This window comes from Leishmania panamensis (assembly GCF_000755165.1).
Source record: "Leishmania panamensis strain MHOM/PA/94/PSC-1 chromosome 12 sequence".
NCBI lineage: Eukaryota > Euglenozoa > Kinetoplastea > Trypanosomatida > Trypanosomatidae > Leishmania > Leishmania panamensis.
In genome coordinates, this window is record NC_025857.1 from 37,478 (window position 1) to 63,061 (window position 25,584).

General features: G+C 60.8%; 6 protein-coding genes across 6 annotated transcripts, besides 2 other annotated features; all 6 read left to right on the forward strand.

The window, feature by feature from the left end:
• Positions 1–534: 534 nt before the first annotated feature.
• LPMP_120150 (protein kinase, putative) lies at positions 535–2,292 on the forward strand (the record flags this gene model as incomplete). The annotated part of the gene is made up of 1 exon (XM_010698694.1): positions 535–2,292. The coding sequence occupies one exon, from the start codon at positions 535–537 to the stop codon at positions 2,290–2,292; it is 1,758 nt and encodes a 585-aa protein (XP_010696996.1).
• A 454-nt stretch (positions 2,293–2,746) lies between these two features.
• Positions 2,747–3,272: a repeat region.
• Positions 3,273–4,780: 1,508 nt separating this feature from the next.
• On the forward strand, positions 4,781–6,160 carry LPMP_120160 (hypothetical protein; the record flags this gene model as incomplete). Its single annotated transcript, XM_010698695.1, has 1 exon — positions 4,781–6,160. The coding sequence occupies one exon, from the start codon at positions 4,781–4,783 to the stop codon at positions 6,158–6,160; it is 1,380 nt and encodes a 459-aa protein (XP_010696997.1).
• A 1,551-nt stretch (positions 6,161–7,711) lies between these two features.
• On the forward strand, positions 7,712–11,443 carry LPMP_120170 (leucine-rich repeat protein, putative; the record flags this gene model as incomplete). The annotated part of the gene is made up of 1 exon (XM_010698696.1): positions 7,712–11,443. One exon carries the CDS (start codon positions 7,712–7,714, stop codon positions 11,441–11,443), a length of 3,732 nt encoding a protein of 1,243 aa, XP_010696998.1.
• Positions 11,444–13,051: 1,608 nt separating this feature from the next.
• Positions 13,052–14,335, forward strand: LPMP_120180 (hypothetical protein; the record flags this gene model as incomplete). Its single annotated transcript, XM_010698697.1, has 1 exon — positions 13,052–14,335. One exon carries the CDS (start codon positions 13,052–13,054, stop codon positions 14,333–14,335), a length of 1,284 nt encoding a protein of 427 aa, XP_010696999.1.
• Positions 14,336–15,146: 811 nt separating this feature from the next.
• On the forward strand, positions 15,147–17,894 carry LPMP_120190 (hypothetical protein; the record flags this gene model as incomplete). The annotated part of the gene is made up of 1 exon (XM_010698698.1): positions 15,147–17,894. One exon carries the CDS (start codon positions 15,147–15,149, stop codon positions 17,892–17,894), a length of 2,748 nt encoding a protein of 915 aa, XP_010697000.1.
• Positions 17,895–18,851: 957 nt separating this feature from the next.
• LPMP_120200 (ubiquitin hydrolase, putative) lies at positions 18,852–23,723 on the forward strand (the record flags this gene model as incomplete). Its single annotated transcript, XM_010698699.1, has 1 exon — positions 18,852–23,723. The coding sequence occupies one exon, from the start codon at positions 18,852–18,854 to the stop codon at positions 23,721–23,723; it is 4,872 nt and encodes a 1,623-aa protein (XP_010697001.1).
• A 564-nt stretch (positions 23,724–24,287) lies between these two features.
• Positions 24,288–24,936: a repeat region.
• Positions 24,937–25,584: the final 648 nt, after the last annotated feature.

Below are 25,584 nucleotides of genomic sequence, written 5' to 3' on the forward strand. Positions count from 1 at the left end.
GCGGCGCACCACTTGCCCAAAAGGCGTGGCCTTTTTCTCAGCTTCTCTTCTCCTTTTAATTTGAGCCGCTCCACGCTTGTGTCTGTCTCGGGCTCTCCCTCGACGCTGGTGGCGCACGCAGAAAATTATCGGTGCCTCTCCCCGGCCCTGCTTTCCTTTTGCCCTGGATGACTCGCGCGGCTTTGCTCAGCGATTTGTGTAGAGAAGACCGATTAACCGAGTGAGGAAGAGGGCGGGGGGTGTCTGTGTTGACTTGCGCCGTTTCCTTCACGCTGCACATCGGGTAAAGGGCGCCAGCGCTTGCCTGACACAAACGTCAGTCTGCGTACTGGAGCGACTTTCCTCTGCTTCACGCGTCTTTAGTGGCTACCCCGCCTCCTCCTCCCCCCCCCCCTCCGCAACACTACAGTAGTCGGTGCCCAACGCCGCGCTTCTCAAAAAGCCAAAGGGAGGTGTTCCCAGGCTGCGGTGTACGTACTCCGGGACCTTATTTTAGCGGCAAGAGCCCACGTGGGGTGTAATACCAAAATCGTCATGGGCGATCACCTTGGCTCGCGCTTCACCGTCATTGAACAGATCGGCAGCGGCAATTATGGCTCTCTCTACCGCGCCATCGATGGTGAAGCGGCGACGCTGACCGACCGAATTATCGCCACAAAGAAGTTGAAGGACACGATGAACCACCCACACGTGCTGCGTGAGGTGAGCGTGCAGCGCCATGCTCAGCAGTGCTCGCCGCACATTGTCAAACTGCTTCACGTGGTGCCACGTGATCATGTGCGGGCAGCGCTGGTGCTCGAGTACGTGCCGCTGGACTTGCGAACCTTTCTGAACGCCTTCTACTGTGACCGAGCGAAATCATCGGCACCGCCGTGGTGTGCAGCTGCTGGGGCCGGTGCACTCAAACCGGTGTCGACGCCGCCGAGACACATACCCTTGATCTATGTGCGGCGAATGCTGCGAGGCCTCGTCGAGGCGCTGCACTGCCTGCACTCCCGCGGAATCGTCCACCGTGACGTGAAACCAGAGAACATTCTCGTGGAGCCGCTCGGACTGGGACGCCCACTTCGGTGTGTTTGCCCGCCTATGGGCTCTTCTAGGACCGCAGGTGAGGCTGCGGGCTGTTGGGTGCACGCCCCTCACAGCCCTCACCCACAAGAGGAGGAGGGTGTAACTCAAGAGAGACACCGACCTGGTACACTGGAGTCGTGCCAATTTTTCTGTCAAAACTCAGTGGCGCTGCATCATGAACTGACCGGCGATGAGCTGGCGTCCGCCATTCATCGGATACACTGCGAGACGTGTCGGCGCTGCCCACACGCGCCTGCCGGGGTACAGGAATGCGTGCTTCAGCGCCATGAAGACAGTAGTAGAGTGGCAGCAGGCACCTTCTGCTCGCAAGAGCGGCAAGCGGGCGCCGTGGACAAGGAAGGTTCAGCGAAGATGGACGAAGACGAGGAGGACAAGTGCGCCGCGTCTACACCGCCACCGCTCGTCCCGGATGTCAAACTATGCGACTTCGGCTCTGCGCGGCACATTGGCACGTTGCGTCTGCGCAGTGCAGAGGAGCAGCGAGAGGAGCTCACCCCGGGGCCCACAACACCGGTGTACTGCGCACCCGAAATGATGTTACTGCAGCACTATGGAACGTCGGTGGACATGTGGGCTGTTGGCGCCATCCTCTATGAAATGCTCACAGGCGAGTTTTTTCTCAGCGTGGGAACGCTGCGCTCCTTCTCCGGCAATGTCATTGTTCAGGACGACTACTGCGTGATGCACCGACTGAATCGCATGTTCCTCCACCTCGGCACGCCATCCCTGGACGAGTGGCGGTCTATCGCTCACCCCCTCTACTACCCCGACGAGGTGCTGGCCCACCTACCGCAGGTGCGTGATGCAGCACTCTTCCGCTGCGTAGCCCAGTCCATCAGCCCTCCCGAGCGTCTTCTGCAGGACAGCGGCGACGGCAAGGCGAACGGTGACACCGAAACGACTGATGAGCAGAAGGACCTCAACGTGCAGCCACCTGCCGGGCCGTGTTCATGTACACCACAAGCGTCAGTTAATGGTGCGACAGACTCGAATGTCGCAACAGCGTCGGAGCCGTGCTACGGGATGCCCGGGGTGCCGGCCCCGTCGAGTCTCTCGGACTTCCTCTATCAGCGCACAGGGGCAAGCGGCGTGGATTTTTTGCTCTCGTTGCTGCGGTACGACCCGGCACAGCGCATGACGTCCGCGGAGGCGCTACGCCACCCCTTCTTGAATCCTGAAGGGGCGAAGGGGTACACTTAGCAGGGCGGGGATATCCGCTGCGCACGACTCGTGCGCGACGGCAGCTGAGGCGACGGACGTGCATTTGCGATGGTGGGCGGGCGGTGAGTACGAGGCGAGGGATTGTGGCGGCTTCTACCGTTGCATCCGCCCCTCTCCTTTTCTGCGCTCCACTCCACTGGGTGGTCGGTGCTTGGGTCGCTGGTATCGTGGGTCTTTGTGCTGCCGCAAGGGAGCTCGGAACACCTACTCGTGTAAGCACTACCGAACGATCGAAGCGGCATTCAGGGTACTCCCGACTCTCTCACACCGTCCGCCTTTCGCTCTCTCCAGTCTTCTATGCTCCTCTTTTCAAATCTCAAGTCCGCTACGCGCCGGTCATGTGCGCGTGAAGCAGATGGAGGAGTAAAAGGCGGCAGAGTCGGTAGTCGCAGAGGAGCGAGAGAGAGGAGAGATGAAGTGTAGCTGAGTGCGCTTTTTTCCACAGGCTCATTCGCTGCCACACAACACGAGCTCAACACCGTCCCGGCCCCCGCCTGCCACCGGGCCCATCGCCTGGTGTGAAGCAGCCGTACACACACGTTGCAGCAATGCACCGACTCGGTCAGCTTTGTACGGCCCCGATCTCAGACCCTGCCCGCCGATGTGCTTCGCAGGTTGCCACACAGCCGCTCCTACCATGCCACTCGCCATCTGGTGCATCCCTCTCGGGGTGGCTCAGGCTCCCCACGTCACTAGGCGGTGATGGTCGGGTGGGGTGCGTTCGAGTCACGCGGACACCTTGCCCATCCTATGAGTGGCACAAGCGTCTTCACTGCCGCAGGTCGCTCTGACCTCCCCACATCGTAGGTGCTTGGCCCTGTCACCACCAGCGGTGGTTCGGCACTGGCAGGGAGAAGAGGAGGGGGGCAGCCTGGCTTCTCCCCCCCCCCCTCAATGCGTGGCTCCTGAACCCTCGAGATACCACGCATTGGGGGGGGGTGTCCCCAGCCATTAAAATGTATTCGCGTTTTGTTTCTTCAGAAATGGCGCAGTCTCCGCAGCTGTGAAAGGGCCTCGCGGTGGTTTGCGCCTCGCTGCGCTCCTTCGTTTCTCTCCGGTACCTTTCTGGTCTCTTTTTTGCTTCCGCGCCAAGATGTGCTCATAGGACAGTGTAGGATACATACGCGGGTGGGCGGGTGCTCGGGCGCCCTCATGTGCGGTGGCATCGAGGGTGACAGAAGGGATTTCACTCCTTCACCACGACCACCTTTTCCCCTTTCCTTGCTCTTGCAGCGTCTAACGGCGTACGCACGTCGTGTTCGCCGTTCGCCCCGCACTTCTCCGGTGCCTGCGCCCGTGTGCACGGGGGCTCTTGTTGTGCGGTCTGCTGCAGCCTTTTTATATATTTATTTCGGCGTCTGCTTTGATGCTCAGCAGCGCTATACGGCGTATTGCGACTGTCGCTGCAGAGGCGCGCTATGGCCCGCCTAACAGTGGGTGTGTGGGTGGGTGTGATTGAAAGAGCATGACTAGTCGTGTCGATTGTTTGCTGCGCAAGGCAGGGCTCTCGAACGCGCGCTGCAACTCCAATTGCGCGTCACGCCCTCGCCGCCTTCTCCGAAAGGCTCTCTTTTCTGGTGTGACGTCAGTTCGTGTTCTCAAGAGATGCATGTTTGCTGCTGCTGCTGCTGCTGCGTTACTTCTGGGGAATGCATGTACACGCATGTGTTGGCTGCGGCGGTGAGTTTTATGATCGCCTCTATGTCTGTCTGTGTGGTGCTCTCCAGGCCATCGATACTTAAGGTCTTAACTAACACATATTGGAATGTTTGTGGGGCCGAAAAGAATGCGGCAAATAAGAAAGAAACGCAAGCACGGAAGGATGGGAGGGCTCGGGAGATGTCGTTTGCCACGTTATCCTCCTTCCCTCTTCCTCTGCCGCCCGTTTCAGGATGCAACTCCGTGAGTCTTCTCCCTGAACTCGTACATGAGCCGCCGTCTCTCTCACTCACAACGAAGAAGGCAGCAGAGAGCCAAAGAAATGCGAGCGGCGAATGCACCTCTTGCACTGGTGGCGCCGGGGGTGAGTGTAGCGCGTGCCAACTCACTCCACAGCGACCTATTCGGAATGGGATTTGGAGGGCGAGTCAGCACGCCCCGTGTGGGTGCGTCTGTCTGCCAGCCGCAGTCTTGTGGGTGCAGGTGCGCGTCTTCTGTGATCACCGCCCGTTAGCGTTGATTCCCTCAAGCCACCACCACCCTACCCTGCAGACGCATCGCGTATAACGATAGTGATGCTACATGCATCCACACGCATCTGCCCCCACCTTCTCTCCTTTACCAACCTCTCGACCCTCACATTTTTGTGCGTTACACTTCTCCCTCTCTTCGTGACTGCTGCCGCCGGCTTTGCAGTCAGCACACACGCAGCCGTATTGGCGCTCACACATACTTGTCATCAGGGTGACAGCCGGGCCCTGCTAGTCGCCGGCGCCATCTCATCTTTTCTCGTTCTCACGCAGAGGCTATGGACTATACTCTGGCGTTGTGCATGAGCCTCCTCTATGCCCCACACACCGTCCTGTGCGGGCTGGCGCTGCTCTGGCAGCCCATCCTGCTGGTGATCAGCCTCCTCGCCTCCTTTGTTGCCTTTCTGCCACTTGTGATAACGGGGCTAGTATTTCAGGCGCTGCGCTGGACCGGTACTGCGGACGTGTCCACTGCCGCGGGGGTGGTGGTGACTCACTTCGTTCTGCAAAATGTGGCCCGAGTTGGAGCGCTGAACTTGTGCTTGCGCGCCCAGCGACTCGGGTGGCATCATGGCTGCCTGCTGGTGCGTAGCCGGTTTCCTTTAGTGCCCCTGAGCATCGCCATTGGCGCCGGGTTCGCTACGACTTCGCTTCTTGCGAGTGGTGGCGTCCTTCTTGCGGAGGCTTGGGGAGTTGGAAGGGGTTTGAGTGAAGGTGGGCACACCGCATCATCCTCGACTGCCGCTGCGCAGGAACTTGACTTTCTCGCTTCCAGCGGCAGCTGTGCGCGGCTTCCTCGGCTTGTACAGTCGTGCTTTCAGCAGACATTCTTCAGCTGCGGGCAGGTGGCGTGGACGGTGATGATGGGACAGGCGTACGCTGCGCTGTGGCCTCGGGATGTAGCCGTGGGCTTCTCGGAACATACAGCGTGCGCGAATGGTGCCGATGAACCCGCGACCCTCGGGGTTGAGATGGCGGCAGAAGCCGAGGAGCATGGCAGCGCACCTACGCCATGGGCACTGAGAGCGGAAGAAACTTTGCGGCAGGACTTCGCTGGGCTCCTGGTGGCGGATGAGGAATTTGCGCCGGTAGTTACAGACCACATGCCAGAAACTGCAGCTTACAGCTGGAGTAGTGGTCATGCGTCTTCCACTGCTCGGCCGAAGACGCGCGAGGAGGCCGAGGTAAACCAGTACTTGCCCTGCAGTGCTATGGGCTCTGAGAGCGGTGATGCGGGTGCGGTGGCTGACACAGTACCATCCGCGACACCATCCATGCGTGAAACGACGAGATCTTCCACTGTAAGGAAGCATCAGAACACGCCATTGTCGCCGTCGCCGCCAGCCGGGGTGGTTGGGTGGCTTGTGGCTGACTCGGTACTCGCGCAGCGGCTGCCCACTGCTGTCCTCACCGGTGCTGCCGCCTTAGTTCTTCACTTGATATTTGTACTGCCACCTCTGACGACAATGGCAGCAGACTCGGCCTCTGCGCGGAACACGTTGATTCCTTCATCAGCCAGACGCTCGAACAGTTGCCTCGTTGGCGTATCTCTACAGTGCATCGTAACAATTGTGTCACTGGTATGGGGGCTGTGGATTGTAGAGCTTGAACGTCACACTTCCACCTACATGCTTCTCCCATCATCGACACACCCGTGAGTGGGCCAACGTGCGTCGCAGCTTGCCGGATCGACAGTGTATACGAAGTGGTTCCTCTCACTTTCTGTGTCTTTGGCGAGTGGGTGTGGATTGGTCTGGGCGCTGCTGTTTCTGCTGATCTCGCCACTGGACCCTCTCTCCAACGCCCCCGCGTCACCAAGACTGTCGCCCTCCACCTTGCTGCAATACGGTTGGGTGCGTGTTTGCTGGAGGTCTTCTTCCACGGAGTTGTACGGAAATCCTCGTCGTTGTGTGCACCATGCGGCATGTGGACTGCAAAATCGGGGGGCACCCGTGTCACTGCCTGGACTTTGCAGCAGGCGGTGATGTCAGTGTAGTGCGCAAGCGCATTCTCCGACGACTCGGTGCTCAGTCAGGGGGAGGGGTACCGAGGCATCTTGTCAAGGCTCGAAAGGGCCCCTTGCCCGCCCACTGGCCATGCGCATTCCTTTGCTTGTTTGTCTGCCCCATCATGCCGGGTCATTCCTGTTGGTCATCATCATCATCTCTCTCTCTCTTCGCTACTTCTTCCCTGCTGTCCGCGGCCTCTCTTCCTCATATGCCTGCACGCCTGCAACTTTCCCTTGAGCAGCAGACATCAGCGCTGGGCACCGCAGCGGTGTCATAGAGACTTTGAAAAGACTTCGAGTGCACTATCGGTAGAGCAGTGGACAAGGGCTTTTTACAGTAGCGCTCAAGCACACGTGGGTGTCGAGAAACACGCACGTGCACAGCAGAAGTGAAACCGACCACATACGCAAGCACACTGATCATCCCCGTCGTCATATCTTCGTAAGTCAAAGGTGAGCACCACCACCTCTGCTCCTTCCTGTGCCGCCGGTGCGAAATACAGCGGAGCTCTATCGCTCACACACACACACACACACACACATGCAGGCACACGGTGTTCTGGACTTCTCCCTTTGCTCGGTATTTCCTACGCCGCTACGTCCGTTCTCTGCCCACGCCGCTCCCCTGCCTTGCATCGCGTAGCCCGTGCCCCTCTATCGTGCGACATCGTGTTTTCCGCGTGTAACTCCTCGGTGGCACTTGCGATGCTGGGCGAGTGCGAAGTCTACTGGAGCGGAATACGTCATCGTGCAACGACCATAGCAAGCGGCATAGCCAAAGACACAAAGGGCGCTTTTCGCTGCAACCCGCCTTCTCCACTTTCCCTCACCTGCGAGGGCAGAGCTGCCACCTCGCTGCACGGCTGCTGCTCCGGTGCGCTTGCTGCTATTGCCTACATTCGTGCTGGGTAATCGTAGCGCTAGCCCCTTGCGCAGACTCGCTGCGGCTACTCTGTGCAGCTGCGCTGACATCATTAGCACGACAGTTTCAGCTCTAGAAGAAATCGAGCCGCGCACTCACGCGGCTTACTGCAGTCGTTTGGAGAGGCTTGTGAAGGCACGCCACGGTGCGGGACGATAGTGACCTGTGTCCTGACGTTGTGGAACACGGAGAGTGAGGGGCGACCTATAGACGCATTGTATAGGCGCCCGCTCGTGGTGCAGGACTGGGTGCGTCGCTTTTTGAAGCCCCTCGTTTGCCATGGAGACGCAGAGTGCGGCCAAGGGTGCCTCAAGGAGAAATGAGGTGGAAAAGGGCGCCGTACCCCAGGCGGAAGGGGGCATGATTGTCTCAGCCGCCGTGCCGTCAGCGTTGCGGTCGGCAATCAGCAAGCGGGGCGGCTTCACTCACAACAGCAGCGTTGACAGGTCCCTCGCTGGTGAGCCGAACAGCACCACTGCACTGTCGTCGTCCAGTTCGGCTTCCGCGAGGCTCTACAAGGATCCGTACGCAGCAGACCTCGGCCCGCGCGAAAGTTTGAAGGCGTCTCCTCACACAAGGGCGTCAAAGGCGTCGTACGGGAGTCCTGCCAGCTCTGTGAAGCGGGAATGGAAGACCGTTGCTGCAGCGATGACACAGTCGCCTCCGTCTCCCAGTGTAACAGCACCGCTGTTGGGCAACTCTGCCGCCGCTGCCTCCTCCGCAGCGTGCTCAACGGGCGAGTCACCCACAGGCTCGTCTGTGTGTAGTGGTGCTGAGTTCAATAGAGCACACAAGAACCAAACGAGCATCAGGTGTCCTGCTTTACGTTCCAACACCGATGCTTTCGACGAATCTCCAGCCGCCGTCGCGGCGTCTCGGACATCCAACTCACCGACTGCAGTGCTAGCGGAAGCAGTTGAGGTCTTGTGCGTCGAGCTGCCAGAAGTATCTCTTTCTCAAACTTCACGAATTGCCTCCGCTGCCGGGGGTGGGCGGCTGGAGGTGCGCATGCGAGGGCTGGTGGCGCTTCCCTGTCTGCACGTGCCGGCATCATCTACCCCACCATCCCTGGATGAGAAGGAAGCATCGGCTACGTCGTCGTCCGCTCACGGCAGCGGCGATGTCGTGGCCGGGCGTCTGCACGCTGTTAGTTTTCGGCAGAACGCAATCACCAGCCTCGTCGTCCAGTCTGCTCGCAGCACGTCGAGCCCGAAAGTCTCACCAATCACACCTCGCAGCTCCCCTCTGCGCTGCTACGCACACGTGTCCTCGCTTGATCTCACACACAACGCACTTGCATCGATCGCTGGGATCGATGCCCTGCGATGCCTGCGCTCGTTGCGTCTAGGGTTCAACAGACTCACTTCACTGGCGCCGCTCTGGGCGTCACCGTACGTAGCGGAGCTCGACGTGCTTGATGTGAGCTCAAATGCGCTGGCCGAGTTACTCTCCGCAGATGATGTGCACGCCTTGAAGAAGCACCATATTCGCATCGTCACGCACCCCACGCAGGCGCACAGCACCGCCTGTGCCCACCGAAACAACAGTTCGAGCGGGCAGAAATATATGCAGCTGCGGGTGCTGTACGCATCTAACAATCAAATTTGCGAGGTGCCAAGTGCCATCTACTCCTTTACGCAGCTAGCAGATCTGCGGCTGAACAACAATGTCATCAATCGTGTGCCGGACGGATTTCCGGCGCGTGTGTGTTTGCCACTGCTGACGCGCGTGGAGCTGAGCATGAACGGACTCCCCTCAGCCGTGGTGGAGGCTGTGGCAGCGCGCGTTGAAGGGGCGCACCGTTTTCGCGGTGGCAGCGGCCCCTCTGCAGAGGCAAAGACTGCCGCCTTCTCTCCGTCCGCCTCCAGGACAGGGAACAGCGTCTCATCGGAAGAAATGAGGAAAGGCACTGAGCGCTGCACCGAGCGGAGTCGCGATCACCACTTACTCCGACCGGCTGGTGGCGAAGAAAAAGCCAGAGCACCGGCAGACGAGGGCACTGGCGCGGCGGCCTCGGCCAGAGCTTCCGCCCCGTTCAAGCGGAAGGCTGCCGGCTCTCTGCCGCCCACGGCGCCTGTCATCACTACCGCATCGGCACAGGAAGCAAAGCACCAAGACGCTGTCCAGTGCATAGCGGAGAACGTGTACAGTGTTGACCTCAATGTATGGGCTGCTGCGGTGCGTCGACGGCTTGAGGAGTTGCTGAGGAGATCATGTGACAGCGACGCGAGTGGCGCACTGAGTGCTACGCCAACGTGCTCCATGTACGAGCTTCTGGTGTCCCTCTCCGACATTCTCAGCGGGAACAGCTGCGGCGGTGGCGCGACGACGCTGCCGCGCTATCGACGCCGTCTGACAACTACGGCCCGCACGATCGCATCACTTCTGCCGTGTCTGCCGTCGTGCTTCCTTGTCTACTACGAAGAGACCCAAGTGCGTTGCCCTCCTCTTCTTCTGCTCACCGGCGTCACCGCTTCTATGGCAGCAGACCAGAGCGAGCTGCTTCTCTACGAGGTGTTGGCCCTTCACATTGTGCAGAACTGCCTGTGCATGGTGAGGGGTGCCACCGGTGGGGTAAGTCAGCCGTATGCGAGATTCACGCCCTCCTCTCTGGCGCTGCATTCGCCTGAGCTCTCATCGCAACAAGCGTGTAGAGCCGAAAACAGCAGCGCGTCAGCCCTTTGTACCGAAGCGCCGGCGGCCAATCGTGCGAGCGGCAGTGAACCACCTCCGCGGCGGCCAAGTAACCCTAGAACCTCGCGACAGTTGAACTTTGCTGTGCCTCTGCAGGTTATCCATGTGATTGCTTGCCCCGAGGCTGCAGTCACCACCCACAACTCCACGTCGGCCTTGTGGGCATATCTGACCTGGCGGCAGCGCTGGGAAGCCGCCGTATCTCGTCGCCGGCTCCCGAGCAAGAGCTTCTATGTATGTGAGCTTGGGAAACAGCCGGCGGGCGCACATGCGTCACAATCACTGTCATCTGCAAATCAACCATTCACGGCGGGAGAAAACTGCAACGGTACTCACGAGACCCCGAATCCTGCAGAGCCGCGGTCTCTTTACCCCTTCACTGTCAACACCCCCATCCCACGCGTACTGGAGTGGCGCCGGTTGAACGAGTACAGACCCGCGTCGTACTGTGCAGTACCGCCTGCCTGGGACCTCCTCTACGATCTGCTCCTCCGCTCCTCCTTGCCGGAGAGTACCGCGCCAAGTCAGCCGCGCGCACTTGCCATGCCGCCACCGTTGATTGGGGTGGGCAGCCGCGTGCACCACCCACGTGGCATTCCCGTCTCTCTCGCATGCGTGCTGCTGCGCGCCATTGAGTATCCGAACTGTACTGGGGCCCCAATAACGTTTGCATCGCCAATATCGCCGCTGCTGCGCTGGCCCACGCCAGGCACTGGTGGCTCTGCTGCCAGAGGGGCTCACAGCGGCACCTCTACTACCACCGCGCCCTACGCCCCTTGTGAGGACGTCATTCGCAGCGCCCTTCAGTGGCGCTACTACAGTCAGCAGCTGTGCAACCGCGTGGAGAGTGAAGTCAACAGTGTCGCCGCGGAGCAGGTGACGGTGTGCAACATGCCGCTGTACAGCGCTGAGGAAGTACTCCAGAGCCAGAAGAAAGCTGTTGCGGCGCTGAGCTCTCTGGGCCCACAATACACTCGCCTGCGCGGTTTACAGCGCAGGCAGAACGACGTCTCAGAGAAGCCACTCGAGAGCGCCGCCATTTCTAAGGAGGCTGCGTCTAACCTGCCCCTTGGGCGTTCCGCTTCAACGAAGCCGAGATCGCAAGCGCTACGCTCTACTTCGAGCGCTGTGACGTCCTATTTCGCAGGGCCATGTGCGAGCGAGGCCATCACCACGCCGGATACGACCGCGTGGAGCCACGAAAGTGAAGCGATCGACACACCCGCAGTGCCGGTTGGCGCTGATCGCGGAAGCACGCCGACTGCAGGAGCAGATGCGGCGGGCGGCAAGGCAGATGAACTGGGCGGCATCAAATAACAAGCCGCTGCTGACGCAGTTTCGAGATTCTACCAGGTGGGTGATGAGAACACGGCTGTCAACGCATTTTCGGCTGCTGCGACGGTAGCGCAGAGGACTGACCTCACCTCGAGGGATCCCTAGTCTGTCTGTGAGAGCTAACGAGAGTGCTCAAGAGTAAGTTAATCTTTGTCGGTACGATGAGCACGACTACGTGTGCGTGTGTGGGTGTGTGTGTGTAGGGGAGGGGGGTATGCCGCGGGCACATTTCATTTCTGAGAGTTCACAGGCGAGCGAACGATCGCACAAATCTGAAGGGTCTGGCCTTCCTGCAGAGGCAGTGCACTAAAGCGACGCGCTGCAGAGTCGTGTTTGCTGGCGCATCTCCAAGCACGGCTGAGCGCATCTCCAAGCATGGCTGAGCGCATCTCCAAGCATGGCTGAGCGCATCTCCAAGCATGGCTGAGCACATCTTCGGGTACGACATCCCGACAACTTTCGCGACGACAAAGCGTCTCGCACCCACTTGTGTGGATATGCGCGCAGCACTGCGCAGACACCCGCTCCGTTGGGCGGGGTCGCCGCTGATAAACTTCCCCCACCTTCTTTCTCTGCTACTTTTCGCTTCCTCCTCTCTACAAGCTTACCTCTCTCGCGACGGACGACGCTGAGGCTGCTCTTCTGCGGATGCCCTCTCACTCCCCCCCCCTCGTACAGAGACACTCACGTGTCTCGTCAGTGCGTCGGTGCCACATGGTGAGGTGCGCGTCCGAAGTACGGTGCACACCGTCCGCCTTTCTTCCAAAGCCCTCACATCTGCGGCGCTCTCTGTCTTCCGTGCTCTTCCCGCACCATCGGCAGCGACACGTTGGCGTGACCGCCTCTTCGAGAGAGGGATCGCGCGGCCAGACCAGAGAGGATGAGGGGGTGAGGGCACATACCCTCTGCATAACCACGCCTTACACGTGGGGGCACGTCTCTTGGGCCTGTCTTTCCCCTGCCCACAGATCCACCACACCCCTGTCTTGTGCCGCTGATCCTCGGCGCTCTTCTCCCGTGCACCCTCCCGCTTGTCTCCCTCCTCATTTACTGCCGCGTGTGAGCGTGTGCGTGCGGAAACGCCGCTGGCTCCAACGAAAGGCACACGTTAACATGATAATTTTGGGGGGCTGGCAGGTACCGCTCCCACTCTGCGCTTCTACAGCCGCGGACAATTCTCGTCTCGTTCCCTGCTGTATCGCACCTGTGCCATCGCACGTGTGGGCAGGCATGTGCGTGGGTAGATCGGGAACGCTGGAGGTGTGAGTAGCAACCCCATGGCCCCCTCCTCCTGCCCCCTCGACTCACAACCCTCCTCTCCCCCGTGGTGTGACCGGGAACCCTCTGCTACTACCGCTATAGCCCTCTCCATACGTACCCCCTTGTGATCTCCTATCGCGTTTCCTGCGTCACCACCACCACCACCTTCGACCCCATCCCGCGCCTCTGCTCGGTCAGGGCAGTACCGCCCCAATGGGCGCTTGGACGAACCAAATCACGCGCAACTGCGGACTGTAACGCACGCGTCGTCGCGCACAATTTGCGCTGTCATCCTTCGGCGAGCCCCGTGGGAGTCATCGCGGCGCTCTCATGCCCTCCCGGGCAGCGGCAGCGCGCACCATACAGGCGTGGCTGCGCAGACGGCGCGAGCTGCAGTACGCGCATCGTCTGCTCCTGTGCCTCCATGTGATGAAGGTCCTCCGTGCCCCCGACCAGTTACACTGCTCGGACAGTGTGAACCCGCTAGTCTTCCTCGCCTTGGGGGAAGTGACATCCTCTTCCTCTTGCTCCGTCGAGCATCGTGTGCCAGTCGAGGAAAGCCTCTTCACAAGGCTGTACGAGGTTGTCGTGGAGTACGAGTCGGCACTGAGGTTGGAGAACTACACGCGGCAACTCCTCTTCGAGGAGTACTGTGCCACCAGCGATGCGGCTCGATTGGCTTCGCAAGCTATGCGTCACATGCTGCAACAGCGACATCCAGCTCTACGCCCGCTGTCGCTGAGCGTTGAAGTCATGCAGCAGGCTGTGGCAGGTTTTACTTCGGCCCCTCAGCTCACTGCAGACTCGACGATGACAGCGGCGGAAAAGCTACAGGCCTATCTCAGCCCGGCGCACTTCGCGTGGTGGCGTACACCACAGGTGCCCTCCATCGTTAGTGCATCGGTATCCACAGCGGCGCCCCTACACACCAACGGCATGGTGAACAATGTGAGACCGCAACCCCCACTTCCCCTGCGCATAGAGCATAGCAACACACACGCGGCTGAGAGCCCGCAAGGCGAAAGGTGGGGGCCTGTGTACATGGAGGTGGATGACCAGGAAGAAGAGACGAGTAATTACGAGGTCGCTGTGAACGCGGCGTACACCAGGGAAAGGGAGGCGGCGGAGAGCGCTGCACTGCTCGCTGCTCAGCAAGCCACCATGGCAAGATGCCCCACCGGTTTCACAGCGCATGACGGCCGTCAGCCTGCAGGCGTCTCACTGTACAACGCGTCTTCAACGTTTCTGCCGGAGGAAGATGACATCAGTCTTGTGGTTCAGCCTGTCCTCGGCTGCGTTGCACAGAGGTGCTGTCACAGCGTCCATGAGTACCTGGACCCTGCACCATCATTGATGCCGAGCCCTGTCATGCTAAATGAGTCTCAAGCTGGAAGAGAGACTACAACACAGGTGTGCGCCGTGTGCGAGCTGGACGGCGTCGTCGCGAGTCCGTACAGCAACTGTGGCAAGGCGGCGGAGCGGTGGGAAGAGGACATGCTGCACCCCTGCGATACGTGTGGCGCACTGGTGCACCTCTGCTGCGCCTACTCGGGCGCCACCGCCGATACCCATTTCTGCTGTGGGCACTGCTGTTCAGGCGGTGGCACTGCGTGAACAAGACGATCGGTGCCGAGTAGAGGGGAGAGAGGGGGGTGCGCACGGCTGCACCGGTGCTTTTCTCTCCGCTGCTGCTGCGCCTACCGTTTGGGTCTACCTTCATACGTGTGGGGGTTTCTGCATATATGAGAGCGCTCTGAAGCTTCGCCCACGCGCCGCACCGCTGCCACGCTGCCGTTGAGCGAAAAGAGGGAGAGAGGGGTGCCGATATTATGTGAAGAGGTGGAGCCCACGCAAGACACGACGCACAATGCGGAAACTCGTTGGAACGATAGGGAGCAAAGCCCACAAAGGTGCGTGTGCGTGTGCGTCACAACAAAGTGGCACGGCTGCTTGTCCACCGCGCCTTCTCCCCCTCCACCGCGCCTTCTCCCCATTTATGCGTGCGGCGAGGGTGGAGAGAAATGGATCCAGGTGGGATGCTGAGATGTGCTCCCCACCAATCCCTCCGGTGCGTGACATGGGCTGAGCCGCGGTCGTTGACGCACACGGTACCTTTCTCCTCTCCTGTCCGCCACTCTTCTCCATGTGACCTATGTGTCTGACCGCTCCGCCGCGAGTGAGGCCATGCACGAGTCCCCCTCTCCTCCTCCTCCTCCCCACACACATGAAAGGTAAAGTTATTCGCGCGTACCGGACGCACCAGCTCCGCGAACTGAGGGATTACGACGGAGAGAGAATACACTCACTGGCCGCCAGCGCGACTCATCCACGCACAGGCACTCACAGGGGCAGCCGCCATAGAGCACAGAACGTCACTCACTCCACATCATCTCTTTCTTCTCTCGCCGTTGCAGGTTGGTAGCCCATGTCTGACGTGCTTGGATACCTCAACGGGGTGCTGCACCGAGTCTCGGCGACGTTCATGCCGACTGAGATGGACGATGTCGCCTCTTTCTTGCGCGGGGATGCGTGGGTGGTTGCGACAGCGGCTTCTGCGTCAGCCCCGCAGGCAACACAGTCATCCTCCACAGCAGCGATTGACTTGTCGCGTGAGGTCTCGATGCCGACTTCGGTGCGTTACCCTCTTGGGGCTACACGCTGGGGCCATTTCATTCCGCTCGGCATTGCAGGCACCGCGCTCGTCTCCGCTGCTACTTCCGGCAGTCGTACTGTGCTCCTGAACTTCTTCGAAAACAGAGGATTTGCGCAAGTGTTCACCGTGAGCCTCGTACCCACTGAGCAGCAGCAGCAGCAGCAGCAGTCGCAGTTGTGTCCGTCAATGCCAGGGGCGATGGGGGGTGCGGGCTCCTCTGGCGGCCCCGCTGTCTCTCGCGAGGGCCACCGTTACGCGGGTCTCTGGCGCACCCAGCAGGCTGCTTCCTCCTCCTCGCTCAGCGGTGCTGGCGATACGACCGCGCTTCGTAAGCGGACGCGGTCCAATGCAGCCTCGTCTGCAGTTGTCGACATATCGTTGGACAGTCGCTACAGCACCACTGCGGAGGAGGCGCGACACGTGTGCATGGCTGCCGTGCGCAGCTGGTTCGAGGGGGTAGAAGAGGAGGCTCTGCTAGACTCCAGTGAGCTGAGACAAAGCGAGGATGGACATGCCGCGGACGGTGCGCACTACCGGCACGAAATACAGCTACGGCGCCTGCTCGTAATAGTGCGGTGCTGTACAGATAATCGTGTTGCGTTCTCCACCTGTGGTGGTGCCGCTGGCGCAGCTCAGGCCTCATCGTCGGGCACAGGCCGTCGGCACCGCCGTGGCGAAGACCCTCTCTACCTCCTGCTGCATGAGCTCGCCGCCCTCACAACGTTATACGAGGTACGGCTTTCTGCCACGTGCTCCACAGTGCGCCCTGCAGTGCTGCTGCTGCCAGAGGACGACAGCTACGGTGGGTCCATGCTGAGACAGCAGCTCCGGGAAGAGGTTGGACACCGGTATTGGGTTGAGCTTTTCCCGCAGCCTGAGGGTGCATCAAGTAGCAGCGCCGCGCGCCATGGTGGAACTGGCACGGCGGACGCTTACCGAGGGGCAAGGAAAGGTGGTGGGTGGAAAGCAAGGTTGATCAGCTGTAACAGCAGTGCGAGTGGCGCGCCTGGTGGGTCAGGCAGCGTCTTGCGACAAAGACAGCATGAGCAGACTGAGACACCACTCACACGGGCCTTCCGCCTGGCGGCACAGTGGGGTGTTCTGGAACTGCCCTCGGCAATGTCAAGCGAGCAAATGAATGTTGGCGGGGCGGTAAACACGAGCTCTGCAGGGAACTCGTCCCCTTCAATGAGGGTGGGTAGTGGTGGTGGTGGTGGTGGTGCCGCTGAACAGGCGCCGTCATCCATTACAAGCGGCCTCCGAGGTGTGCGGTGCATGTCTACGCAGCAGCAGGAGGAAGAGCTGCGTAGACACACATCGTGCTTTTTCCTGCGGCCCAGCAACGCTCCGCTTTGTGTCTTCTTGATGGAGGCGCTGCGGCGCTTTCCCGTGCTTGTTCGTCCTGCTGTACTGCAGTACTGGCAATCCACCTGGACAGCACGCCACTCCTTGGCAGACGTGCTGTTCGCCTTCCACACCGTCCTCTGCCCCTTCGTGATGTCGGCGTCTTCGGCTGAGGTGACCGGGCACTCTGAGGCGCCGCTGGGGACAAAGGGCAGTCCGTCGTTTCCCGCCTCCGCGATGCTGCAGGACACGACTGACCTCTTGGATGCTTTGCTCTCCGTCGCGCTCACGCTGGCAGAGGAGCGCGATGCTGCGCAGCCGCTGTCAGTCAACGAGCTCACTATCGAGCAAGCAACCCTTTTCCTTCTTTTCTACGAGGCGCTGGTGCACCAACGAGTGGGTCGTCTGCGTCGTATCCCCGGCGTCGTGCGCGTCCTCATCGATCTATCGGACCGACACGCCAGCGCCACTGCTGAAAGCGGCGTCTCTGACGCGTCTGCCGCCGGTGTGCCGTGTGCTGGGGCCACGACCGACGCGAAGGTTCGCTGGGCGGTGCACCATCTTCTCCCGTTTGCGCCACTGAACCGCTTCTCTGAGCGAGTCGCGCAGCTCACGGCTGCCTCACATACGCGGCGCGACGGTCGGCGTGAAGTGCTGCCGTACCCGATGGACCCAATCGCGCTTCCCATTCGGCGCCTGTCTCTTGCGCCACAACTGCAGCACAGCACGCTGCTTGCGCTGATGCCGCTTGGTGAGTCTCTGTTGGAGCTGCAAGGTGCGGCGGACCGCGTATGGCGTGAGGAGCTGCCCGCGTACTGGCGGCGTGTCGTCGCAGCCGTGAGCACACGTGACGACGACACCAGAGTACACTCCTTACCTGCAGCGCTGCGGGTGGCCAGGGACGACGCCGGCACCCTCGCACCCACTCAACTCAGCGCAACGAACTTTTATCATCCTCTGGTACCACACGCTGTCCGAGTCTTGTACGTTCTCACTGCACACGCCCTGCGCGCACCGACCGAAGCGGCGAAGCAAGCTCCGATTGTGCAGCTGCAGCTGATCTGCCAGTTGTCTGACGAGCAGCTGCTCCTCGTGCTCAAGGAGCTGCAAGTCGCAGGCCTGGCGAGTACAAACCTGAAGACGAAGACGGCACGAACGCTGCTTGACACGATGTGACGCGCAGAGAAGAAGCCGAACGCGAGGGAGGGAGAAGGGTTTGCACTCGCTGGGGGAAAAAGCCGTCACCAGTGAGCCCCCTTCCCCTACCCTGCACATGCGCGCCCTCTCCCTTCTTCAGTTCTCTCTCTCTCATTAGTGAGGTCTTCTCCGTGCGCCACCGCGCCCTTCGCCGACAACAGCGCACCATGAAAAGGTGAGCAGCATGGTGAGAGGACACGAGGTGGGGTGTTTGAGTGTTTTTGGTGATGACATGACACTCGCCCCGTAGCGCCGGTCCAAGCAGGCGCTGCGCAGCACCTCTTCTGACCAGCGGGGCAGTGTATGCATGCCTGCTTGGCCTTACGCAGCTGCATCACCTCTGAGGTTGTCACCAGTGTGCCCCTTGCGTAATTCCTTCTCTGCCTCTCCTCCTCCCTATGAAAGTGCGAAGAGGGAAAGAAAGCTCAGTTGGGCTCTTGTTGTCCGATGCGCAGCTCTCGACTGCTACATCTGCTCTCGTTCCTGGTGTGCAGGCGCGCACTCGAACGGCACGCCCGCAGCACCGTGCGCCACACCACACCACCCCTTGCCGCCTCCTGCGACTCACTGTGTTCTCCTCCCCCCTTTCTCTCCCCACCCTCCGCGGACGGCTCATCACGCCTGCCCATGTTGGCAGCTCTTCTTCTCCGTGCCGCTCATCCTTCTAGCACTTTGCTCGTTGCACACTCATGCGCCTGGCTGGCAGCTGTGACGACAGTGCTAGAGCTGCCTTCCTTTCCGTGCTCCGACCCCGCGGCGCTTGAGCCCTTCTTTGCTGAGGCCACAGGCGGAGACACACGCACCCAGAGCGGGAGCGGGGCTAAACACGCCAGGTGGCAACGAAAAGGAAACGCCTCGCTGCACAGACATAGAGCGCCACACCCCTCACGCCGACGTACACACGCACGATAGCTGGGAGCAGCATTGGATGGAAACATGGCCAAGCTCAGCGAGGAGAGCGCGTCTGCAGGAGCAGCAGACACGCAGGTGGAGCGTGACAACACAATGATTCACCAGGAGCCGGAGCTGGAACCGGCGCCGCCGTCACCCCCCGCGGAGTTGGTCGTTGCTGCGAGTTTCCGTGCTGATCAGGTGTCGTTTGGCGATCCAGTGGAGTTCATACTTGGCCGAGTCGACACCATTGAACTATGGCGAGCGAAAGTCGTGCGTCTTAATCTGACGCAGATTGGCGTGTCATTGATGCGCGGTGTACTGCGGCACTGTCGCTTATCAACACCGCCGATGCGGATCTTCGACGCCGTGGAGTCGACACCGCCGGCAGCGCAGGCATCAGTGCAGTCGCTTGGCCCCTCGCCGGTGGTGCAACCGCCGCTGCTTCCCTACACGGCGCTCGAGTCCAGGCAGATGGATGTGCAGGTGGCGGAGCACAGTGAAGCGGTACAGACTTCCGTGCAGGGAGTCGTCCCTGTAGCGCGCTGGCGGGCAACATATCAGCCACCGAATCACCACTGCAGTGCACATCCCTTCCTTCAATTCAGCGTTGCTCGGCGCGCACTCGTGCAGACCGCAAGCCGCGCCTCTGTGCCACTTTACATCGGTATGCTCACTGCCTTCATTGGGTACGGCGTGGCGTCCATGTACAGCGCCGACACAGAGGCCGACTCGCTCAGCGCAGGTGGCGCAGCGGCAGAGGAATCTGTCAAGCCCCCGGCGTCCACGCCCGGAGCCGCCGCCGCCACTGGTTTCCAGATGCCTGGCCGCCGTCTGCAGTTCACCGCTGAGATGAACAACGCACTCCACGAGGTCCATCGGGCAGCGGCCGAGGTAACGTGCATGATAAATCATGAGGCGAAGGAGATGCACGCGCTCGCGACGGCGGCGCTCCAGTCGACTGGCAAGGTGACAAGGTGTCTGACCGACGAGGATGAGCGGGTGCAGGACTTGCGCCAAGCGCAGCTCGGTCGATCATGTCGACACCTTTGCCGCCTCGTGGCAAATCTCTACTCTCTCGTGTCCCTCCTTGACTTCTTCGCCGTTGAGGGCGCGTCCCTGCCGACGCAGGCGCCGGCGCCAAACACCGCGGCTGCTGCCATCGCCGCTTTTCATCCGTCGGACGGAGAAGTAGCCAGGGTGATGGGAAAGGTGGTAGGCACGGGAACAAGTGGCGCAGGTCACTCCGACACAAGTAAAACCAACGTCAGCCTCCTATCCTCATCTTCCGCTAGGAGAGCTGTGGCAATGCGGATGGAGAAGCACGGCGCTCAGACAACCCCACTGGCCCCGCGCACAGACAGCAATACTCTCTGTGCCACACCCACGTCCCCCACCGCCACGAAACCTATCGCCACCGCAATCGCACTGACAGCAGCAAACCAAACCTTCACGGCGGCACCTGCGCACGCCTATACAACGGAGCGCTTCCATAAGCTCTTTGGCGCATCCGGCCACCTACCGCAGAGCGTGTGGATGGTGTTCTCCCCCGTAGCTGAGACTTTGAGCCAGTTTGCAGTGTCCTGGTCTCTCACGACGGGTGATGCGAGAAGTCGGCAAGCCTTCAATACCGCAGCCTGCGCGATACTCGGCGAGGATCAGCGCTGCCTGCTGCTGCAGATGCATCGACTGTGCACGCGCTTTATCGTGCTACGGCACCAGGTGTACGCACTGCACCCCGTCAATCCTCTGCTCTTCAAGGTGAAACAGATGCTGGAGTGGAACGGCCTCTTCGACGCCGACAAGCCAGACGCGTGGTCGTACAACAATGGTGGCATTGACCGGTGCGACTTACACACTGATCTACTGCACAACACCTACGCGCATGGTCCTCAGTGGTGCGTGAACTCCTGCAACAAGATGGCGCTTCAAGCGGTGATAGCGGGGCCCTACACCACAACTGCTCGCAACTCGGCGCTGCGTGGGATTAAAGAGGTAAGCACGTTTTCCCCAAATGGTATCGCCTCTGCCGGTGCGAACGACGGAGCCAACGCCACCCTCTCTGGGCTTCTGACAGAATCACCGTCGTCAATAACTGTGTCGCCAACGCAGGGTTCCAGCGTGGCCGCACTATCCCAGCTCTCTGCTGTGCCAGGCTACGTTGGGCTTCGGAACAGTGGCAACACGTGCTTCCTCAACAGCGTTGTCCAGCTGCTCGGCAGCGCTACCTTGTTCTGTGACGACCTCATCGCTCGAGTGCAGGACACCGTCTTCGGCCACTCAGCGCACGCAGATCACCGGACTACTGTGGCCGAACATGCCGTCGATTCCAAGGCGATGGAGACTCTCTTTACCAAGTACGGTTGTCGCCTCGCTATGGCGCTTCTGCTCGGTGAGCTCCAGTGGCGTGGGAAGCACCACCACAAACGCCACGCAGTACTGCCAGACTACCTCACTCCACACCTGCCCCCGCCGTTCGATGACTATCGACAGCACGACGCCTCGGAATTCTGGCACGCACTGATGGACAACCTGGACGTGCCGAGCCAGCCCGAGGGGGCGGTGGTGGCGAGTTGGTTTAGCGGCCGAACGGCGACGACGATTACGTGTGTGACCTGCCAGCGCAGGCGCCTGCACAATGACACTTTCTGGGATCTCTCCATCCCACTCCTGCGCTCTGCCTCGGCTCCCTCTGCGCCAGCGGCTGGGACGGATCGGTTGGTGAGCCAAGTGGAAGTGCACCACTTCGCCCGCGCCACCGCTGTTACCACCACGTACGCAGACACGCCAACAGCCGACTTGTCAGGCAACATGCCCATCGCAGCAGCAGCCTCCGCAGGGCTGGAAACGGCGGAGCGCACAGAGGAGGGGGCCGAAGAGAGAACTAACGAGAAGACAGCACCGACTCTGCGCCATACTGTGGTTCGCGGTGTGGCCGAACCTCATTCCGTCACATCGCCGCTGCCGCCCTCGATGGTGGCAGCCAACGAGGCATGCAAGACGCTGCAGCATCTGTTGCTCTATGCGCTCCACCCGACTCTCAACAAGGAACTTCTGTACGGCAGCAACGCCCTGGACTGCGAGCACTGCCGTCGATGCACCAACACCGAGCTCACAACACACCTTGTCGCGGAGATCGAAGTGGAGGGCGGAACGGGGGCCGATGTGGTAGCAGCAGATGTGCCCGATAAAGGCGTGGGCGTCGTGCAGCATACGTGCGTCACTTCCGGCTGTGTAGCCGCCGTGGCAACGGGGGAACTCCACGTTGAAGGGGAGTCGCCTAAACCCCTTGCAGCAGGTGCGCATTCCCCTCCCCACGGCGGGTCGGCGTGCGTGGAGAAGGCTTCGGCGCTGCCACAACCGCTGACCAGCACGGCAGCGGGAGGTGGCCTCCCCTACTACCTCGCTATTCAGCTGAACCGCTTCGCGTACCAGCGCGTCACGCAGTCCTGCGACAAAATCGCCGATGGTGTACCCCTCAATGAAGTCATCATCGTTCCGGTGTACCCCGAGATCACGGCGCTAAATGGGGTACCGGCATTCCCTGCCTGCTCACAGGGGCCCAACCGCCCGCCTGGGGTGACCAACGAAGAGGACGGCGACGCCAGCACACAACACGAAGACAACCATCACCACAACACCCCTTCCCATCGAGCCCCTACAGCACCGCGCTCTGCGACACCGGCGGCTCCAGTGTGGATTGCGTACCGTCTGCAGTCCATCATTATCCACAGTGGCTTCACCCCGAGTAGCGGCCACTATTTTACCCTCACACGCCGTCCGGTAGCAGCACCGGCACAGGTGAACATCGATGACATCAACCACGACGAAGACGAGCACCATGTGAGTGCTGATGCGGACCTGCGGTCCATGCGCGCGTATGTGGAGGAGCTGGGGGCCGCCCTGACGAGTTGCCTTTCCACAGAAACCCACTTCTCCAATGCGGAAGTGGTTCAGACAACAGTGGACGCGGGCGGCGCTTCGTCAAGGTGCACCGATGTGGAAGGCGCAGGACAACAGTCGAAGGATGGGCCCACGTTGGTTTCCTTCTCGGCCGGCACAGGGGAGACGGTGCGGTCCCCAACGCTTTCCTCACTGCCAACTCTGCCAACCGCTGCCGTGTCCGTGAGCGGCGGCCGCCTGTACGAGAACTGGGTGATGCTTAACGACTCCAGCGTGCAGATAGTTGAGCCGGACACGATGCGCCACATCCTACACGGGTACGGAGGTGGTGTCTACTCTGCGTGGGAGACGCCGTACATCATCTTGTATGAGAAGGTGCCCGTCGCGTACGAAGGAGCGGTGTCACGCGACGTGTTGCCAGGGAAGGAAGAGCAGACAACTAAATGCATCGCTGATCCCGCACTTTCAGTAGCGGCGAGGCTGCAGCGCTTGTGGGAGTCCCGCCACGCCTCGCTAGGGGCTCGAAGCGCCACCTCTGTCGGTGATACCGCCGTCAAACCGATTCACTTCGCTCCTGAAGTCCTGCAGATCTTCAACGAAAGGCTGAAAAACGACACGGCGTGCAGCGCCGCTCTCAATACGGCCTCGCATGCCGCAAACAAGTGCAGCTCTGCGTCGGTTGACAGCAGCGGGTCACGCTCACGTCATACGTTGCTGCGCACGGTGGAACATCAGGGGGCGTCTGCCACGACCTTGAGGACTGCTGTGGCCTCTCCCCTCGGCGCCAGGAAGGACACATCCGCATTCTTGAGTGACAGCAGCAGTACTGACCAGGCTTTCGCATCGCCACGGCCGCGTCGGCTAATGTCCACCCCCAAGGGCACCCGGCGTTACAGTGTCAATCCCAACCACCACAGCGCAGAGGAGCACCGCAAGCATAGTGGCGCCGAGCACGGCGCGGCCGCACTTAGCTCAAGTTGCAGCGACGCAAGCTTAGACACTGACGACGAGTAGAACAAGGCTCGAAGCTGGGGCTTCAGAGGGCGCAGACAGCAGACAGCAGAGTGCGCATCGCTGCGCTGTGTGTGTGTGTGTTGGTGGGTGGGGATGACCTGAGGATTCAGCCGCTTACTACACTCGTCATGACATTTATGCGTGTCGTTTGACTCTTAATTGCTCAGCAGGGAAGGCAGGTTACCGGCGACAAGTCAAACGTGAATGGTGAACAGCGTCGGGGGTGGAGGGGAGCACAGGTGAGATCCAATGAGGAGAGACGCGTACCATGACGGAGCGACACCTTTGGCTTCATTTGCTCCTCATAGCCACGCGGGGGCATCTCGCCATGTTACTGGCCGGAACCGCAAGTACGGAGGTGCAGCACTGAGCACTCTAGTCCCTGTCATCACCGGCGCACTCATGTAGCCCCCTGTTCTCACGGCACCAGGCCCTTCTCCCTGTGTGCGACTCTGCGCGTCCACCCCTGTAGAGTGACTCCTCCCTTTCTATGCACACTTTGCGTGCTCCCGGATGATGCCGCCCACCTCACCGTGCGTGGGATCGCAGGAGTCCACAGCCACACTCTCGGTGCGCAAGCGCACGCTTATGCACGGGGCCCTCCCGCCTGGCACACCCGCTGCTGCCACAGACTCACGGCGACGTCCCGCCGGGGGCGGCACGCGCTGTGAAGCTCAGCTGGCCGGGGGGTATCGCACGTGAACAAGGCACGGAGAGATCCGCACCAACCAGCCCCGAAGCGCACGTGTGCGAAACACGCGGCATCTCCCACACCCGACCGAGTGGGCTGGTGCAGCACAGATGCCGGAAGCATGGCGGGAGCACCCCAAGCGGCACTATCAAGTCCTCCAGACTCCGCTCTGGAGAGTCTCCGAGGGACTTGACCTGTGGCTGGCCGGCCTCCTCCTCGAACCCATCGGGCATGCACCCGGACCACCCTTTGTTACCCGCACGGCAGACGCTACCGCCTCCGCCCTCGAGCTGGGCCCTGAACGCGGCCCGTTCGCACCAAGGCGCGGCGTCCACCCACAAGTCCGGGTAGTCCCCATCGCGCAGCGCGTACCCAGGGAAAGACGAGAAGGGGGCCCGTGAGACGCATGGCCCGACTCCGCGGCAGGCGGCTTGTCCCAGGCAACCAAGATTGGGTTGTGGGGGGACAGACGTCGGTAGACTGTGGCTGCAAGCCTGTGCCTGCTAAGTTGCTTGTGGTAGAAGAAATAGATAGAAAGAAAAGCTGCTCGTTTCTCTCTCTTGTGCTGTCCTCGTGATGTTACACCGACGTGCGTGGGGCATTGCCGACATACGGCTGCGCTCGCACTCTGTGTTGTGTCTACGCTTGCCTCTAGCACCCATCCGCTACCTCTCCCTCCCCCCTCTTGGGCATTACACACACATGCACACACACACGCAGGTGTTCACTCAATCAAGGCTTGTTGTTGGGTAGTGCCAATCTCCCCCCTCCCCCCCTCCTCTCTCTCTTGTGCAGAAGGGCGGCTATATTTTTTTTTTTACGGACATTAGGGGACACCCCACCCACACAGACAAGCGCATGGTGGCACCTCGCTTGTGCATTGCGCCTACTTTCCTCGCTCTGACGTTCGGGTCGCTGCCTTCCACCGCTGCGCTCCTCCTCCCCTGTGCGTAGGCGTGGTTGACGCCCTCGCGCACACTCACGCGTCGCCTCGTGTGTGTGTGTGTGTGTGTGTTCTTCGCCTTCTCGTGCCAACGTCTTGTGGAGCTTTTTCTTCTCCGTCGAACTTCTCGCGCCTACAGGGACACTGGAGAGCGCTGCGTGAGCGCTTGTCTGTGAGCGTGTCTGCGTGTCTGTGTGTGTGTGTGTGTGGGTGGGTGGGTTTGTGCT